A 21,550-nucleotide genomic window follows, 5' to 3' on the forward strand; every position below is an offset into this window, starting at 1 on the left:
CAAATTCATTATATTAAAATGTTGTTTACACATCTTAATTCCAAACTAAAGACAGTACAAATATAATAGATATCAGATAACAGATAAAGTATTAATAATAAACAGATATCAATATGCATATAATACATCTTATATCTTATTCTTATTTATATTCATTGTGCCTTTATATAACATTTACAATTTAATTTATATATTATCACAACATAAAAAGATTTTCGGCAATGGCTAAATTAATGAGAAAACTTTCTACAGCCGGTGCTAAATTTTTTTCTCTAAATATCTCAATAGAAATCATCTTTCTGCCATCTGGAGCTTGAACTGTTGCTAACGAAGTTAATTGATTTAAAAGATCTTTCGTTTTATCGCTTATCTCAGAAATAATTTGTGCCTCTGTGTAATTTTGATTTTCACATAGCTGAACCATAAATAACGCTATTTCCTTATGAGTTTTTGTCATTGTAAGACTTTCTAAAATAATGAATATAAATTTTTACAAAATATTTATCTATTCATTTTATTTATTTAAGATAGATAAACAAAATTATTTTTTTGTCTCCTTATTACCTTTTGCATGTGGTGCTACAGTAATCTCTCGAGCAGGAATGTTTACCAGTAAGTCATACAAATCTGTTCTTGATGATATTGAACTATTGCTGCAGCCTGCCACATAGTACGAATATCTCTGTATGTAACAACAATAATAATTATATAACAATACATCTAATATCTATTAATTATATTAATATATATTAATTAATATTATTAATTAATAACTATAGTAATAATAACATATATCAAAATACAATAAATAAAAATAATAATTAATTCATGCAGTTCACTTTGAATAATGAAATTATCTGCTTTGTCTATAATTTTTTACTATCAAAGATATCGTCTTTATAGGATGTATACCTTTAATTCAATCAATTCATCGTTTACTAAATCAATCCATGGAAAGAGATTGTCAGTAACCTTTCTGTGTTTCATTAATGCAGGAAATGTTCTTATCCACTTAAGAAGCTGTTCTAAGCTGTGATGATATATAATGATCTTTTTTTTCAATAATAGAGCAGTATAAATCAAAATTGTTTCTAATTCAAATGTTTTAATCAGTTCTTTGACATTGGTACTAGCTGCAAATCGATGAGTATTAAAATCATCAGAGACAAATGTTCCATTCTCCTGTGTTGAACATGATCCTTTTGTGAATACAGAAAGATATAATTGCAGGATCTCCGTTGGTTTTCCTGTTTTACAATACATCTTGCTAAGAACTCGTGACAGCACTTCATACTTTTGTGGATTAAAATCCTTTGCAAAAAGAACCAACGCAAATTGTTTTACCTGAAATAATTATGAAAATTACAAGATATAAAAATTTTTAGAATGTAAAATGATAAAATATTTTTTTTTTTTTTTTTTATGAAAAAGATAGAAACTATTGTATAGATACTCACTTTTGGTAATTTATCAGAATCGAATACTTCGCTGCAATGTATATAAAACCAATCATGGCCATGTCTTGCACATACAAATACATGAGGAGAACTATGTTCTAATTTCATATTGCATTTTCTTGTGACTACAGTTTTCTGAGATTTTGTCACCGCAGGATATGACCATGTCCACAAGATATCTCCATTACAGTCTTTTTCTAGAATTTTCATTCTGAATTAAGCATACTAAACAAATAGTTGGTAATGCATATGGAAATAGTTCATTTCTATATTTATTATTTTTATTATAGAAAGCTATGTTATACCTATTATACTACAAGAAAGTAAATCTGTTAACGGTGCCATTTATGTGAGGATTCCTTCTGACAAGTAATTATAACACTATTGAAAGCAATATATTAAAGTATTAATCATTCTTTACACCTTGGTGTGTGAAATTATTATATTATTATATTTTTTTTAATAATATATTCTATATTTGCATTCTTATAAATATTATCAATCTAATAGGTAATTATCGAAATGTTAGCTAAATTGTCTTATCATACACAATATTTTTGTTTTGTTGAGGGTATTTCAACGCGAAAAAGTCATTTAATATGTACATCGCACACAAAATAGAAATTGAGGTTATGTTAGTCAACACCGTGATCGTTGATCGACACCTTTCTGTCAGCTGCAGTCAGCTGTAGAAGATGGGGAGACAAAACAGGAAATTTGCACGTAACACGTAACTTCCTGAATTTAATGTTTTATTTAAAACGAGAGAGAGTGTATACTTAGTAATTTGTATTTTTTAAAAATATAGCGATATGCTATCAGTTTAGTAAAAATTCATTCAACATAATATTACATATGTATATATATATATATAAAGTTAATATTTATTTATTTAGTTTTTCTACGTAATATTTATATTGGTAATATTTTAAAACTAATATAATTTTTGTTTTTTATTAAATATTTAATATATTTTTAATTCAAAGTTTTCTTTTTAAAATCAAATTAAATTTGAAATTGTGACTTAATAAAAAGTAATAAAAAGAATCTCTTATCACGAATAACGAGAGAGAATGTAACTGAATAATATATATATCACAGATGAGTTGTAGGCAAATTTTTTATTTAATTTATATATTGCTTCGTTTCTACTTATACTGTTTTGTCCATATGAAATAAAAATGATATGTCTATCCGTGCAACAATTTCACAGTAATTAATCCAATAAATAATTTTTTAAATTTTATTATTTATTTTTTCTAAAAACTGTCTAAATATAATTTATTCAAATTATTATTTTATTTTTATATAAATATTTAAGTGATATATGTAAAAAGAATTTATATTAAAAAAATTTTATGAAAATCGTTTATTTTACATTATTGATAATTGCACTCAATTGATATATATTCATAGTTAAATATGTATGTAATAATTTTTGTTGCTCTAAAAGTTATTACTGTTTAATCTTGGCGATGAATGTAACAATAATAATAAGTACAAATTATATTTTAACCATTATATATATATTTGGAGTAACAAAGATTATTACATTATAATATTCAACTTTATAAACACATAACATATTTATCTTTATGCAAAAAATAAAATTAATTTACATGTATTTTTAAATATTATAATATATAAAAAAGAAAAGAGCTCTCTAATTTCATATAATTATCATTGTTTTGAAAAATACACAACTATAATGAATAATTAACTTATTATTATTTTATCATCGTTTTTTGCAATATTCTTTTCGTAAAAAATAATTTATTAATTGGATATGTAAAATGTTAATAATGTGCTAATAATTTATAAACAATTAAAAAAATTTTTACATTAGCAATAAATTCATTATAATTATTATTTTAATCACAATACTTTTATTAAAATACATACTTTTATTGAAATGTATGACTTATTTTTATTATTTTAATATTATTTAATATTAAAGATCAGATTATAACATATAATTATCGATTTTTGAGAATTACGTTTTTCCCACAAAAATTTTATAAAGCTATAAAATTATACCATACTTTTTTCAAATCTAGATATGACAAGTATTAATAAATAGCTGAAACAAATTTTTCTAAAGTAATTATTCTAAGATTCTAAAGTTTTTTTAGTCTATCAAGAAAATGAAATAATAATGAAGGAACAATAATTGCATTATGCTTATAACAAACAATATAGATAGTTGTTCATTTATGCGATTATGTTTTGCTGATATTTGTAGAAAATAACAAATGGAAAAAATGGAAATACATATGCAAAACCTTATAATATAACATCATAATAGATTATTAACAATTGATGATTGTATCGATGAAAGGTCACAAAGTTAATATTAACACTACTCGAAATTAATACTTTTATTTATTAAAATCACTAGTTTAGTTGATCATTTTTAATGAGCAAATTGTCACTTGATTGTCAGGAGCCTTACTGAAAGGTTTACTTCCATCGGGTGTCTCATATCGATTCACTTGATATACCAACATTGTTTCGTATTCGTACACATCTGTGCCAAGTTGCTGTAAAAGTTTATGTAAAAATATAAATTAATAATTCTTTCAGCGATATATTTTATACGTATCTATATAATAAATATACTTTCTATTTAAATAACTAAAACCCGCTTTAAACACTTACGCTTTAAACGCTTATACAATAAGACTTGGGACAGAATTTTATTTATAATTTTATATTAATTATAGAAATTTTATACTTTTATATTACGTTTTATTTATAATTTTCTATAATTTACGACAAAATTAAACACGAAATTTTATTTACAATTTTATGTTTAATAGAGAAAAAGTAAATTCTGTTTTGAATTTTATCGCGAATTATAGATTATTTAAAATAGGCTCAAGTGTATTATCAAAGATATTTGAATTATTGTTGAATTTATCCTTTTTACCTGAGTGAGGGGACTAGTATTTGTAGTGAAAATCCCAGCGTATCCTTTTCGTTGAGCGAATTGTAAACTGTACTCTTCCATCTGTCCTATCACTAATACGTTTTCTGCGAAATTCAAGTCGCTGCTTGTCGCCATCATATAATTGTGAATAATTTTGCCCTTGCCTTTTGGTAATTTGTTTTCTCTTATCGGTCCTTCCAGGTACTCGAGAAAATCGAATATGATCATTAATTTAGAGCTCAGTCTTAATTCGGGCTCGTCCCAAAGATCAAAGCTAAGGGTAACTCCAATCGTTTTGTTACTCTGTGCCGATTTGATCACGAAGCTCAAGCCTTTCTCTACAAGAGGATTCCACATAGCCTCCATTAATTCTCGATAATCGGCTCTCTTTATGTCCGGCATTAACAATTGCTCCAAATCGGCTTTCAAATAAAAGCTCTCTGTGATTATTCTGCAAATATAAAAATATATTTATTGTGATTACATTCTGCCTGTATATACGCACTTACATAACAGTACTGTAGACTGTAGATATATATAAATTGGGAATCGAATTTTGAATATAGTACTCACTCGATTACGTCCTCCTTGTGACAATCGCTTAACGATTCAAAGATATACGATTTCTGGTCGATTGTTTCCTTCAGTGGTTTTTCGTCAGAAGATATGAATTTCATACGGTCCAATACTTCGGCCAGATTTTTTGCTGTGATAAAATCCGTGATGCCAATCTGATAACCCTGGTCCCTTAACTTGGTCACGGTGTAAATGGAATTTAAGGAATTTCCACCGAGCTCATAGAAATTCGCATGCGAGGTCACTAGTGCACGGCCATTATGTCCGATTACAGATGTGACAGTCGGAAAAAGAATTCGGGCTTTTGTAAGATCTTGATCTGGCACGCCGCTGTAATCGCAATTCGTAGCAAAGTCGTCCTCTAAAATAAAATAGAATTTTTAATAAATCTAGTACGCGTCAACTAATAATAGATCATTTGCGTTAAAAAACGAGTCAGTTTTAGAAGGAATTTCTCTATTTAGTCTCTATTTATTAGTTAAAAGAAATTACTTGAAGATTTACTTTGGGCATTTTTCTAATCTTTGAAAGAGTAGGTATTATAACTAAAATATTGGAATTTTTTAATTTTTTTGTAGAAGAAAAAATTTCTTTTAATTTTAACGCAAGAATAATCAGTTATTAAAATAATGCGCGAAATTTAATTGCTAGGATGTTAAAAGATGTTACAAAATAAATTTTTTTTATTTGACAATTTTTTTTTTATCAAGTTATTGCAATTTATATCACAGAAGAGATTAAAAAGATTATTCCAATTATGATAAATACGTATTGATGCTAATATATTCTAATGTGAAAGTAAAAATAGAATGGGGAAAAATATAAAAAAGCCTGGAACCGGTTCTCAATACGTTAATAATGTGATTCCATAGTGATAGTTTGTGACAATTATCTTGTAATATATCTACTTTGACATCAAAAAATTTAAATAGTTACAAATATGTTAATGTGATTAACATAATAGATTAACATAATGTTTCAATTATATCGTGATACTTCAAGAAAGTTATATATACGTATAATATTATATATAATATTTTGTTTGACAAAGGAAATATATACTTAAATAAATAGTTACTAATTCGACATACCATTATTAGGGCAAGATGATTCATATTGTTTTAATAATGTTTGTCGATCCGTTTTACCATTGATTAAAAGAGGTATGTGATCAACAACAAATATTTGCGGTAACATGTATGGCGGTAACGTTCTTTGGAGAAAACTTTCAATCTCCGAGCTGGACAGAGTGTCATCAGCGATAGTAACAAAAGCTATTAGTTCCTGAGAAAAAAAATGCAAACATAAAACTTACCATTAAGAAATTAATTTATTCTTACTGAAACAATTTTTCTCTAAAATAGTGAAAAAGTCATTTATAAGAAAATGTTTTAGATTTCATAAAATTGTATGTATTCGGTGGAAAAATTGTATTTATAAAGTAAGTATCTATATTAATTGAGAAAGTTTTGTAAAATAATACGCGAACAAATTGAAGATTAATTTTATATACGAATACGCAATTAGAAAATTTTAGCTTTAAAATTTTTAAATGTTTAGGTATTTAAGTTTAGGTACTAAGTCTTAAAAGAAAATTATACTTCAAAAATAATTATAAAAAAAGTTTTAAAGTAATTTATTTTACTTTACGCGTACGTACACGCTTATTAACTACATTTACCTGTGACAGTTCACCGGGCTTATAACAAAGAACTACGACTTTATCGATACCGCGTATTCTAGCGATTATTTTCTCGACCTCTGTAAGATCGACGCGATGACCTCTAATCTTAATTTGCGAATCTACTCGTCCCTCGTAAATTATCACACCTTTAACAATTTTAGCGTAATCGCCAGTACGAAAGATTTTTGGGTATTCTGTAAATAAATCAGCATATATGAAATCTACAGCAAAGCTGTAATAAGATGCAATTATGAAGTTTTAATTATTGCTTTTTTTCGCAAAAGAGATTGTAAATGAGAATATTTGTAGGTCACAGTAAATTTTCCGAGTATGATAAACTAGTATCCGATATTATTGTTTTTTTTTTTTTTTTTTTTTTTTTTTTTCCTTAATTTTTTTCACCTGGATCGATAGCGTGAGGATTGTCCAAAAATTTATGTGCGTCTCGTCCGCGTATATAACCTGCGGCAAGATTCTTTCCTGCGACAATCAGCTCACCGACTTCTCCCTGGGGGATTAATCGCATGTCCTTGTTCACGAGATAAATTATGCAATTGTCGATTGGGTTTCCTGCAACAAAAGTGCATCGAGCGATATAGATGTTGTGTTAGTGATAATTTTTTTTATGATTTTTTTTTATTAGTTACATTCGTTGGTCAGTTGATTGCCGATTTACTAGAATTTAAGATATAACAGCATATCAAATTGCCATTATTTCTTTATTAATTTGAGAAAATTATTAATAATGACAAAATTAATTACACACACAATCTAAGACGTATCAATTTCTAAGTCATATTCGATAAAAATTATCCTTACCTATTGGCACTTTCTCCATTCCTTCTAATTGCGCACGTTTGTTTAAAAGGTAATACGTGACGTCACCCATGATCTCTGTGCTGCCGTAGAAATTAGCCAATATTTTATCTTTGTTGCTAAACGTAACAAAAAATTGATTGGCCAACGCGACCGACAAAGTTTCTCCTGAGCAGATCCAGAGTCTCAAGTGATTGAGAACATTGTCATTATTCTGTGCGAAGTAATAATAAAGAGATCGATTATTACAATTAGAATTAGGTGTCTTAGGCGATAGACAGTAATGGATCGTTATTTTTATCTCATAAATTATAAACTCAGATATCTCGATAATTGATTATATTAATAAGACTAATACTACATTTCAACATAACACGAGAAATGTAGATCATACTGATTGATTAAAAAATTATTTTAGTTGGTTTAAATAATTCGTGTAAAGTGATGATAGATTACGCGATTCTTGCTAATTAGAATTAGTTTAATTTGATATATTTGATATATTTAATGTAATGTGATTTAAACAAGCATTATTAGTATTAATTTACATGAAAATTTCTCTCAATTGCGAAGAACTTATCGCGTTAATTTAAAATTCACTGATTGTAAACGTATTTTGGTTAAACAATAATATTTTGTTTTATGCATATATGTACATTCCGAAATTTGTTTAAATGTGACTATCGTGAATAAATTTGTTGAACACGTGTTCCTGAACTAAAAATATCTTGTTGAAATGCCAAGAGTACAAGGTTATTTGAAGTTTTTTCTAACCTTTAAGAGGAAAAGTGATATAGGTATTCTCGCTGTACATTCTACATTGTAGATTATACTTATATTTCATACGCAGAGAGCTATGATTATTATCGCGAGTTATTAGAGATTATACTTACTTTAATCAGGGATCAAAGAAAAAGCACAGTATTACTCTTTAACTAGCTCCTATACATTACGATGTTGCGTAAAATCAACATTAAAATTCCGAAGAATTTACGTAATAATGGTAAGTTTCTCTATCATAAAAGAAATAATGCATAGAACATAGTTGTGTGTACTCACTTGCATATTCAAATACATGATCAATGAATATAGCAATGATGGTACAAGGACCAAACGTTGTATCTGAAACATGGATGATTTTCCATTTTTCATAAATTATATCTTATATAATTTACATTTATTATAAGTTTAAATTACATCAAAAAATAATATCAACTTTGTAAAATTCTATATTGTCTTTGATTGGTAGATTTTTTTATTATATTTGATTTACTCAATTCATTTCGGACATATTAGAGTAAATTACTACTAATTGTGAATATATTAAAATTATTGCCATATTGAACAAGCTTTCTGTATAAATATTTTCTTTGAAATAGATTAAACGTATAAAACCTATTGTCTTATAAGAGATGATAATAATTCAATTTAATATATATATATATATATATATATATATGTCAAGATATTTTTTTATATATATAGAATAATTTTTATTTTTTTTCTAATAAAAAATCTTTGAAAAAGTAAAATAATTATACAATAATTATAATAATAAATTTACTTGATTTTTTTATATTACATATAAAAATCTGTGTGTGTATGTGTGTATGTTCGAATAGAAATTTTTATGTGACAGGTTTTTTTTAAAATTATAATATGATAATTTTATTTCTTTTATAATTCTGCTTACAATTAGAATAGAATTAATAATTATTATCTATTTATAATATTTTTTCTAACAAATTATCAAAGTTTTTATACTTATTATAAAATGCTCTGCATTTTTGCAATTATTACACAATAATTAGGAAATTTTGAAAGTTACCTGATGCTTCTCCAAGAGTGATACAAATTTCTCCGGATCTTTTGTCACGCTTTTTGGCACAACTACTAGCGTACGGCCTTGTAAAAGAGGTCCCCAAATCTCTGGCACACTGTCGACGAATGTGAGAGCAGTCTTGAAGACGCATTGTTCTTCGTTATCGACGTACGGAAGTTCTCTCCATTGCCATCGTAGACGATTCAATAGCGTAGCATGTGGTATAAGCACACCTTTGAAAAATAATTACATAGTACGTTCATCTGTGTATAATATGTCTGAAATGTGAACTAAGGTACTAAGGTCACTATTCCATAAAATTGATTGAGATATACAGTCTTTATTTTAACTATTTTGATTAGATTTTATTTCAATGAATTGTAAAAGTATAAGGACATTTTTGACGCGTGTAATTTATTTGCAACTGAATTAAAGAATTGACTTTTGTAACAGAGATCATGGTTCAATGACACGGGTTTTTTTTTATTTGTCACGTATTACTGCGCCGTGAAACTGTGCCATGTGATATTTGCAGTATTTTAAAAATACTCACGAATTAGAATTTGTAATGGAAAAATAATTATGTATATATGTATATACATACGTATGTATAATACTTTGTGAGAGATAATTATAATGAGTGCTAATACATAAATCTTTTTTTACAACACGTATCGTATGTATAATTAATACGAATCTGATATTACCTTTTGGAACTCCTGTGCTTCCAGAAGTATAAAGAACAATGGCAAGTTGATTCGAGCGCTCTTTGGTTTTTAATGTATCTTCTTGTTCTTCTTCAGCTTCTTTCAAAAGCTGTTCATACGTCACGATCGAGGTTTCCTCGTAAATTGATAAATCCGCTAAAAACGGAATCATATTTTTATTTAACTGTATACGCAATGAATAAACTGATCTCATGCGGAAAATATTGATTCTTATCTCAAATTGTATCTGAATCAAATGCAAAAACTCAAGGTTTTTTCGCGCGCAGTTACATCGATTAAATAATAAATGATATATCCACGTTTTCTGCAAATTATATTATACTTAAATTATGTATTTTACTTTGAAATGTGGTCCACTATATTTGCTTTCGAAGTAACGTCACGTAAAAATAAATATATAATTTTACGCAAAAAGAGATTGCGTAACATAATTACGAGGTAAAAACTGATTGCTATGTAAATATCTCACATTTATTACGCACTGCATGTTCAGTTTACCCATGGTCGATTTTCATCAACGCTAATCTCGATAATCTGCTGCTACCAATGTTAAAATATTTTTAAATAAATGAGTTACTAAATTATTCTCACTAATTGTAAAATAACCTTACAAATTAGTTTTATCAGTGTTGATGAGTTTTGTTTAATTAATTTTTTGCCTTTAGAAATATCTAAGATTGAAATTACATAGAAAGAAACCGAATTCGAATTAAAGATAGAGCAAGAAATGAATAAATAAAAGTAAGATTAAAGTTTGTTACTTTCTATTGATAAAATCAAATTTAAAAGTTGAATAATAATTTAAAATTTTTTAAATTAAAATTTTTAGTAATATTTAGTTAAAACTTTCATGAGATAAAAAAATTGGCATTTACCTTCTTCTTCGATCAATACTATCAACGGTTGTGCTTCTTCGAGAATGTGTTTTGTCCTGGACGTCGGAAATTCCGCGTCCAAAGGTAGATAAGCCATTCCTGCCTTGAGTATACTAAGTAATGCGATTGGGAGGCGATGTGACGGTTTCATGCAGACAGCCACCAATGATTGAGAAGTTGTTTCAAATTTTTCGTATTTTTGCAAGGCTCGTGCCAATCTATTAGTGATGTTATCTAATTCTTTGAAAGACAGCACGTGCTCTTGATTGACATTATCTGTAGAATTTCCAATCTCAATGTTTTTATCAATTCTTTTGATACGATGTTTGAATTGTTATTTAACATAATTAGCGTTATTTAATATAATTGGACAGTTGAATTAATTTTGCATATATTATTATAACTAATTCTTATAACTAATTTATCTTCATCGTAATCGATAGATCAATTGTGTCAGATAACTCTATCATTTAGAATTATTTACACACTCTTTCATTAAAAACATTATTACGATCTAAATTGTAAATATAATAATGAATATAAATTGATAAATTATTATTTATTGCTAATAATTTGGTTTCTTAATAAAATAATTCTCTTTTCTGTAAATTCTATCGGATTTATCAGTAATTAATATAAAATTGTTTTTATCATAAAAAATTTTGGCTTTTGGATATTACAAAATTGGTTCCATTAATATTATTATTATTAATTTATTTGCATATATAAAATTTATGAATAAGTAGCACGAATTTAATTGCTTGCTAAATCAATATTATTAATTAAAAAACACATTTTTTTTTAAATTTTAAAGGAATCATGATCTGAGATAACTTTTTGACGTAAATTTCTGTCTTCTTTATGGAGAAGCAAAAACTCTTACCTTCATAATATATTGCAATTTGATTCTTATGAGCTGTTGCTGCGCAACTGAACAATTCGTGTACTAAATCTTTTTCTTTGTTTTTTCCTATCTGTTGACCCTTTAAGATGGATTGTTGCTGCAAGGTACCCATTTTCAAATGCTGGAAGCAGTTATATCCGGTTTATGAAGAACTAAAATTTAGTTTTGAATAAAAATTAATAAGTGTACATTTATAAATACATATCGATACTTTTATGGATGGAAGAAAAGAAAATAAAACTTGTTTGAAATATCTTTTTGTGAAATATAATTTGTGAAAGATAATTTTATAGATGTTAATTTTTTTATCACATCTTAAATTCTTTGTTTTATACATAGATGTGAAAATTTATTTATTATTTATTATTTAAAAAAATTATTATTTATATATACAAAACATTTATTATTTACAAAAAAATTCTTCACATATGCAAAGATAAAAAAATGTAAATTATATGAATTATTTTATTGTAAAAAGGAACGATTTTTTAATTAGAGTATTAAATATTGATTGATTATTAAATAGTTTTGTTCAAGAACAATATCATATATTATAAATAGGCTTATTATGTGAGACAGCAAATTTAATTTCAAAATTGGAGGTGCTATATATAACTTTTGCTTCTATATCTCTAATATGATATAGATGATTATGATAAAAACGATTAAAAAAGCATTTAGAAAAATTAAATGCATAATTAATAATTGTTAAGAATTTATATAAAAGCAATAATAATTTTAAATTGCTAATTCTAATTATATTTTAAGATTATTGTGCATATATATGCTGTGTATAGATATGATGTGAGTATTAATGAATAATAATGATAATTTTAATTACTGAGAAACATTAATGTCAATTATTCAATCCTTTTATAGTATTAAAGTTTGCGTTTAACGCAATATACCTAATCAATTAGCAATTTGATGAGATTATTCGAACAATTAAAATTCTCATAAACCTATCCTAAGATAAATATTAATCCGCTATTGAAAAATAGCTTATTTGCATTCTTGAAACATAAACGATATTACATTAAAGCATAAATATTGGAAACTCTATGAGATGTCTGTTTCCATGGAACTATATTGTGCTGTGTAGAGCTGCTGCCGAAACCAAAAAAAAATTCGCATAATCAGCATTCTTGCCTTGAATCGACAGAGAAGAAAGAAAAGAAATTTACATTCAGAGAAGCATTCATTAATATATATATATATATATATATATATATATATATATATATATTTGTGTGTGTATGCACATGTGTGTGCGAACTGTCTAATTATATGTTCAATTATAATACAAGATATCGAATATTTCGAAATTTAACAGGAATTAACAAACTTGAATTATTTACGTAACGCATCTTGTTATTATAATACACACATTATTGAATTAAAAAGAACTTGAAAAAGGCCAGTTACTATTAAAAATATGTTATATTTGCTCAAGCGCATTGTCTCGCTTTAATGACATTAAGACTTATAATCAAATAATCATGTGTCAACATATTTTGGAAAAAACACATCCTAACTCGAATTTTTAATGTGAAACTTTTTATCGGAAACAGATTATTATTAAAACACAGCAATTGCCACATTATGATAAAATACTAGATTTCGCAAGTTTCGAATAGATTATGAATTTTGCTTGCGATGCATTTTTGAGATAAAAACTTACCGCCAAATTTACATATCAGGTCTGAGAAATAAAGTAATGAGATTGATTGTTTTTTTTTTCATATATTGGCAATTTTACAGCCTGTTAACTCTGACCACGATCTTGGTCCTTCTCCCATTTCAACTAACATGATCCTATTCTGTATTTTAATAATTTGTTGAACTAAAAATAACTTCAGCACCATATAAAAAAACCGATGTACAAACATTTAGCTTATTTAGAAATTAAGCATTCTATTAGTCTAAAGTAGCTGTCTGAGGTATTAAAACGGTATTTGTATTCCTTGTAACGAAAATAGGATCGCATAATATCACACAACGCTACGTTATTGCGGAAAATTACGCAATTATTTTAATTGGTAATCTTTGATTAGATTGTACAAATTTCCTCATTCGGACGACTGTGTCGTCGTCTATTTGTGTTGTTGCTAGACGTCTACTGCGCCGTCTGTCTTCAATAATAGTTCTGCTTTTAAAAAAAACATTTTGCCAGCGAGAGGCTTGTTTGTCTTCAAAAAGCTTGTTGAAGCTTTTTATACATTGTCCATTACATTATCGCCGAGTTTTACACAAAAAATAGTGATATTACACGATCCTATTTTCGTTATAAAGAGTACAAACTTCTCTCAATATCTCATACACCTACTCCAGACTGACAGAATGCAAGGCCAGTTGGAGTTGGAATGGGGAAAGGATCAAGGTCAAATATGATTAGAGGTAACAAGCTGCAAGATATTTTAATAAAAAAGGAAAAAATTAGTCTCATTATTACTATTGTGAAACTTTGTATATATGTCTTTGTATATATATATATATATATATATATATATATATATATATATATATATATATATATTAAATGTATGTATAAGTAACTTGGAAACGTTTCAGGAATTTAAGAAAACTATTAGATTAGCATAAATCAATGCAATTATCTAATATTTTGTTTTAGAAGTCACTTTTATTTTTCAAGCTATGTTCCTTGTAGTAAGATTTTTTAAAATTAAAATTAGATTATGACAAGACCTTTTTGATATGATGGCATATATGGGAATAAAATATTTGAACTATTTCTTTTAATTTAAAAGATACGAGGTATATGTAATCTATAGTCACAATCAGTTAGTTTATCATTGTTTAATGTATAGATTCATATGCTATAAAGTATCGATTTATAAATTATTATAAACGCATTAAAATGCAGTTATATATTTATTAGTCACACGATACAATTTTTTTGTGAATATAACTAAATATAAAAAATTTGTGTCTATTTTAAATATTATTTTGTTTATTTTAGTAGATTAATTCGTTACATAAAATAGATACTTATAATACACTATTTACAGCGTTTTGCTCTTACTCGTCAATTTTTCAAGTTAATTTTTATTCCTTTTAAGAGCTTACATTAAATCCGATTATTTTGTTTTGTTTCTACGCAAAATATTATTTGAATATTTATTACAAATTTTATACAAATTTTAACTATGTAAAAATAAGTCCACACAAATCGTGTATTTTTATATTTAATTTAGAAAAATGTCAGAGGCAAAATGCTTTAGATATGAAAAATATATTTATTCCAAATCTTCTTTTCTTTCTTTTTTTGTAGAAAAATATCGATTTCTGAATAAGTTAAATATTTGTACTTATATCGGTTTTTTTACATCGTGCTAAACAGTTATTTTTAATTCAGCAAATTATTAGTATATCGTAACACATAATCTCCGATGCCGCATTGTGTTCGTTATTTCGACACTTACTCACCTTGTCACTCCTTTCTCTTTTCGCTTTCCTATTTAATTCTGGTGACCAGCTGTTTAGTGAAGAATTAACAACTTCACTTCGTCACTATCGAAATACGATGATTTTAACAGGTATGCTTTCACTTATATGTACTCTACTTTTTCTTTCAACCGAACACTGGCACTCCATTTAAATTTTTCCACGCAGACACATGTCTCTTCTTAATTCTTCTTATTTTTCTTTTCTTGTCGATTCTGGTTCTTTTCTTCTTAACTCGATTCTTTCCTTTCCAGTTATTCTGGTTATTATTCGCTATTCTAGTTATCTACCCGACTTATCTTTATAAAATAAAAAGACACAGGTGACTTTGTACGAAGCAAGTTGTCCGTCAGGTTTTGCTCGACACGACCGTAGCGTTTAATCTTCAGTAGACCAGTGACCACGAGAGAATGTCTCCGGTTAACATGATATGTACTCTTATATAGAACCGGTCACGAGGATTCTGAATTGTTAGTTGTCCCCCTTGTCGCCGCTGCTATTATCTCCACGATTCTTTGCTCTAACATTTTGTCCCCCTTCCCTTCAATGTCTTCTGGAATTACCGACATGCGTCAGCGCGAGTATGATCTGAATTTTTCCTCAAATTTTTATCTACATAATTCGGAGAAACTCAGCCTGAGAGTATCATTTACATTTCCCAAGTATTGTCAATTTTAAGATTTAATTATTTCGAGATATGATTACGCCTTTTCTTATTGTGTTTTCTTATTTATGTAGTCATTATTAGTATTATTATTATTATTATTATTATTATTAATATTATTATTATTATTATTATTAATATTATATTTATTATTATTACTTTATAATCGCGAATATTAATTTATAATGATAATTTTGCAAAATAAGATTAAACACTATAAGAGCCAATTTCACCATCGCCGGTTAACTCTAACTACAGGTTAAACTATATCTTTGTCTTTTTCAGATAAGTTTAAGAAAAAGAGACGAAGATATAGTTTAACCTAAGGTTAAAGGTAACCGACAATGGTGAAATTGGCCCTAAGTGTAGTAACCAATTAAAATTTTATGCAGTTATTATTATACGTATACAATATATTATTTATTTCTTGAGTTGATATGTACATATAGATAATCGACATATAGGTACATGTTCATTTCAAAATAAGTACTAAATATAACTATACAGAAAAGCGTTGAAAAGGCATAACTGCATTACATGAAAAAAAGTTATTTTTTATTTAGTGTCCTTAGCTTTTAGAATAATTTAATCAGATATGAGAGCAAAGAGATATTACTTATAAAAATTTAAGATCAACAACATGATTTAACTTGCATTTAATTTGAATTTGAAAGGAAAATTAATCTTAAATTATACATTAATAACACGATATGTATACTTACGTATTCTTTAGTCGATATCAATATGTATAGCATATATAATTTGCATATATAACTTTATGCTATTTTGTACCACTTGTGTAACACTATGTATGTATAGTTGCATATATAATTATGCATACAAAATATATACATCATCCGATTTATTGCGATGTAAACTAGTCCATAACAAATATTAAATATTACAATAAAAAATATGATACATAATAATTAGAATAATAATAAATAAAAGAAATATTCAATATGCAATATTTTCCAATAAAGCAAATGTAGCGTAATGTAACTGTCGATTAAAATGAATGCTCGGAAAGAACATACGTATATCTCATATGTGTCTGACATAATCTGTCTGAATTTCCGGATTGAAAGTTTTATTTACCCAATTAGTATAAGCAATACTTTTAAAAATATTTTTAAACATTAAAAAAAGAACATTTTTGAAAATATTTTAAAACACATTAAAATTGTTGGTTAAGTTCTCTTTTATTCATTAAAATATTAAATGTTTGGAAAATGTTTTTTTAATATTTGCTAAATATTTATTTTAATGTTTTGAAATAGTAAAATGATGTTATAATGACGGTAAATTTTCGTTACATATGATTGCTAATTAAACGTCCTAAATTAGGTCTCATGTAACTCGAAAATGACGTTGATATGTCACATTTACATAGAATATTATTTTCTGACGTTTTTGACCAATCATAATATTAATATACATTTAATAGTTATTTAAAGTATTTAAAGTAATTAATAGTCATTTAAAGTTCTATAAACTTATATTTCTGAAAACATGCATTATAGCAAAAAAATGTTTTAAAAATATATGAGCGCAGTTACATAATTTTTCTTAAAGACAACTATGTATGTATTTTCTTTATATCAATTGATTTCTCTCATTATTCTGTACATGAAAGTATTGAAATCAGATAATTGAAAAATAAATATTTTACAAAATATTTCATAATTTATGTAAAATTATATCGAATTAAAATATAAAATATTACTTATAGTATAAGTTAAACAATTTTTGACCATATCTTTATAATCTGTTATTTATATAAAAAAATTAGGTTGACCTTTACTTAACTTTAACAAGTATGTTTAAAGTCAAATTAATATTCTTATCTTTGTTATTTTTTCGAGTCAAACAACTTTTAGCTAACACATTTTTTGCTATAATGCGTACTTTCAAAGATATGAGTTTATAACATTTCTTTTTAAGTGGCTCTGTATATTAATATTGTAATTGGAAAAAAAACGTCTTGTAGATATGAAATATCGACATTATTTTCAAGTCATATAAGAGTCACCTAATTTAGGACGACTAATTAGTCATTATATACATATATAAGAATCAAAATAAAAACGCTTTTATTAGAAAAATTTTGCAAATATATATGTATTTATATATAAGTGTATATATGTATATATACATATACACGAGATTAATTAAATTTGTATTATTAGTTATCAGTAAATAAAGTTCTTATATTTTTGTATAATTATTTTAACATTGTAATAGCACATACGTTTTTTAATTACTGGCTTTATAGTCACAAACTTGTTTTTATCAAGCAAGAGAAGAAAATTTCCTTGTTTTTATCACGAATGTAGTCACCCGAGTATTTAAAATAACACGGCAGTTTTATGTTTTATTATAACGTTATTAATCATTTAGTTTAAGAGCTCGTGCCAATATGATGAAAAGGTTAGATTCCAAGATAACGAGACGTTCATTTTCCTATTGCATTGCAATCTTCCTATTGTCACAATGAATGCAATCAATAAAAATCTACATAAGTTAATGCTGAAAAAATTTACAGATTTTAATATGGTTTTTTTATTAATAAAATATACAATTTTCTCGTGATATAAAGATTAGTTTCTATTTTAGAATTTAAATAATTTCTTTTATTTTAATTAAAGAAATCTTTATCAGAAATATATTCCTTCATCTGTTATCAAATTTGAGTCTACATCAAAAGAATCAATTAAAAATTTAATTTTTTTCCAATATTTCCAAATTTTCGCATTATGATACACATTATATTTTAAAAAATTTGTATTTTTTTTGTGCTTTAGAGATTTTAAGAAAGATACATTAACTTAATCTTAAAAACGATCAATAAACAATATAAATTTTGTATTGGTAATAATTACGATATTTTTTACGATCATTTTCTGCAAAGTTTATTGAACTCGAGAGAAAAGCGAACTCAAGGTCTAAGCTTACTTTCATATTTCATTATCCTCGATTATTTAACGCAACAAAAAAACATAATTCTTAATCGTAGCATATAAAATATACTTCTTGTCTGTATTCCTCCCCCCTCTCTCTCCCTCCTCTCTCTCTTTCTCCCTCCTCTCTCTCTCCCCCTTCCTCCTCTCTCTCTCTCTCTCTCTCCCTCCTCTCTTTCTACAACAAATAATTAATTTTATATATAGGTAGTATATGTACAATAATTAATTGTATATATATTTTATAATTTATATCTCATTTTATATTAGTGGAACAATTTATATACACATATAATTATATATCTTTATTAATAAACTTTACATTTATATTGTAATATTTTACATAAATATATACGAGATGCATGCTCTTTATGCAATAATAAAAATTATATTTAAGATTTAACAATATAGAGAACGTTTCACTTTCTCGCGCTTCATTTTTCTCTATTCTTACTCAAACCAGATACTTTACTTACTTTTCTTTCATCATTTTTACATGGTATTTGACGAACATTATATCTTCACAGCAAGAGAATTCCAACGTGATGGCTCTTAGCCAGGTCAGTCTGAGCGCTTTCCTATGACGCATGTAGATTCTTCGAGTATCATTATATTAATCCATGTTTGTTTTATCTACTCGTTTATGAATGAAGAATATTTCGTAACATTTTCAAAGCGCTTGCGTTATGCAGCAGTTTTGTACGATGCATGTGCAACAAAAGGCTAATGATAAATTTCGTTTTTTTTTTTTTTTAATATGAAGCCAATTAAATTCTGAAACTTAAGAATTGAATTGTGATAAGGCAAGGCTGTATATAGTAAAATTAAGATATGTTTGGAAAAATTATGTAAAGGTCATTAAAAAAATAATAAATAATATAATATAATTAATTAAAAATTATTATATTAAACAATATAAAAACATTATATAAGCAATTATAAATATCATTTAGAAAATCAATTTATGTTACAGAACCTAATGTCTTTTGTCATATGGTCGGTTATTATATTTAATAAAAGTTAATCTTATATAACAAACATTTAATTCATATTGATCTTATTAATTCATATGGAAGTCTTTTTGTGTGCGTATGCGTGCGTGCGTGCGTAAATATAATTTTTTAATTATTGAAATATGATATTATATTGAATATTATTAAAAAAAAACGTTAAAAAATTATAATATTTATGAATGTTTGTAGAATAATCTGATCTCTCATCTCATAAATTATCATGATATTTAATATAATTTATATAATTTAATATAATTTACTGTAAATGTGGCAAGGTTAGGTTACGAAAAGATTATTTTTTATTAACAAGATAAGATTTTTTATTAATGTACATAGAAAACACAACATTTTCATGGTCTTATTCTTTTCATATATGTCATATTTTCAAACTTACTTTTAACCATTTCTTGTGCTTTGAGTTAATACATTGTTCTTTACCGTAAGGTCAGCATGTGTCAGAATTTTGTGTGTACTCATATATTAGTCATATGTTTAATTATCTATTTGTTTGATTATCTGCCTAATTATTACTATATATTTATTGCATAACTATCTATTATATTAATAATATACATGATTATATATAAACATCCATATATCGCAATAGAAGATTGAAAATTATTAAGAAACCTAAACTTCATTAATTTTTTTCACTTTATTTTACAGAAAATGTTGCTTTATTTATTATCAATTGCTTATAAAATATGTAATATAAGATGTATAAAAACTGATTTAATTACATCACTTGATTATATTAAATTCAATAAAGCGGTATAACAGACAAATTTTAATATATGTTTGTATATTTTCTTATGTATACAGGGTGTCCGGTAAAGATTGAATCAACGCTCGTGAGCAGGTACGCATTAAACTGGACATAAAATTCCTTTACCATTTTGCGATTTTCGCAATAATTATTGAGAAATTAATTAAAAAATATCGACCAATTCGTGCGAGTATTAGCACGTGGCGAGAAAAGCCAGCTAGCTGTCACGCGGTTACTAGTCGCATGTATAGTAACCGCGTGACAGCGGACTGTCTTTTCGCAGAGCGCTAATATATTGGCGCGAATTGATCGATATTTTTTAATTAATTTCTCAATAATTGTGAAAATCGCAAAATAGTAAAGGACTCTTCTGTTTAATTTAATGCGCTCTACCAGCTCACAAACGTTGATTCAATCTTTGCCGGACATCCTGTATAACATTAGATATCTGCTACCTATTAAAATTAAATTGAAAATTGTACTTTTTCAGATCATGTTTTGCCTTAACAGGGGACGATATCTTATTATATAGAATAAGGAAGATACTTAAGATACAAGTTAACTAACAGCTTGATTTAATATATGTATATATGTGTGTTATGCTGTATATATGATATGCAAATATTTTCTAATAATTGTTTTCTCTCCTTGACAATGAGAAAGAGCACTGTCATGCAGGTTGTGATGTATTCGCATGATTCGGTTTCTCGTGCACCGATATCCGATTACCTTGAACAGTTGCGACGATGTGCGTTAGGTAGATGTTTTGCGTGTTATGCAACATAGATTGATTGATCGTTTGATTGCGTCAAGTGGCGAGAACAATAGCTTGTCTATTCAGTCAAGCATAACCCCGTTTTACCATCTTAATCTATCACATCCGTGGCAACC

At 26.4% G+C, this 21,550-nt stretch overlaps 2 protein-coding genes across 3 annotated transcripts; both read right to left on the reverse strand.

Moving 5' to 3' along the window:
• On the reverse strand, positions 1-2,148 carry LOC140664026 (putative DENN domain-containing protein 10 B). Its single transcript, XM_072888714.1, has 6 exons — positions 2,006-2,148; positions 1,763-1,838; positions 1,458-1,654; positions 913-1,344; positions 565-682; positions 1-468 (listed from the first exon to the last, which is right to left on the reverse strand). The coding sequence occupies exons 2-6, from the start codon at positions 1,800-1,802 to the stop codon at positions 197-199; spliced, it is 1,059 nt and encodes a 352-aa protein (XP_072744815.1). The 5' UTR covers positions 1,803-1,838; positions 2,006-2,148; the 3' UTR covers positions 1-196.
• Positions 2,149-3,736: 1,588 nt separating this feature from the next.
• Positions 3,737-15,673, reverse strand: E (nonribosomal peptide synthetase ebony). Of its 2 annotated transcripts, none has more exons than XM_072888934.1 (13): positions 15,239-15,673; positions 11,771-11,943; positions 10,888-11,163; positions 9,992-10,147; positions 9,291-9,517; positions 8,522-8,584; positions 7,466-7,676; positions 7,049-7,216; positions 6,644-6,840; positions 6,054-6,246; positions 4,960-5,323; positions 4,387-4,837; positions 3,737-3,997 (listed from the first exon to the last, which is right to left on the reverse strand). In XM_072888934.1, the coding sequence occupies exons 2-13, from the start codon at positions 11,901-11,903 to the stop codon at positions 3,857-3,859; spliced, it is 2,580 nt and encodes an 859-aa protein (XP_072745035.1). In that variant the 5' UTR covers positions 11,904-11,943; positions 15,239-15,673; the 3' UTR covers positions 3,737-3,856. The 2 variants fall into 2 exon arrangements, with proteins under 2 accessions (XP_072745035.1, XP_072745025.1); XM_072888924.1 differs by having other exon boundaries at positions 3,738-3,997; positions 11,771-11,912; positions 15,239-15,672.
• Between the last annotated feature and the right edge of the window lie 5,877 nt (positions 15,674-21,550).

Source organism: Anoplolepis gracilipes, chromosome 1 (assembly GCF_047496725.1).
Source record: "Anoplolepis gracilipes chromosome 1, ASM4749672v1, whole genome shotgun sequence".
Taxonomy (NCBI): domain Eukaryota; kingdom Metazoa; phylum Arthropoda; class Insecta; order Hymenoptera; family Formicidae; genus Anoplolepis; species Anoplolepis gracilipes.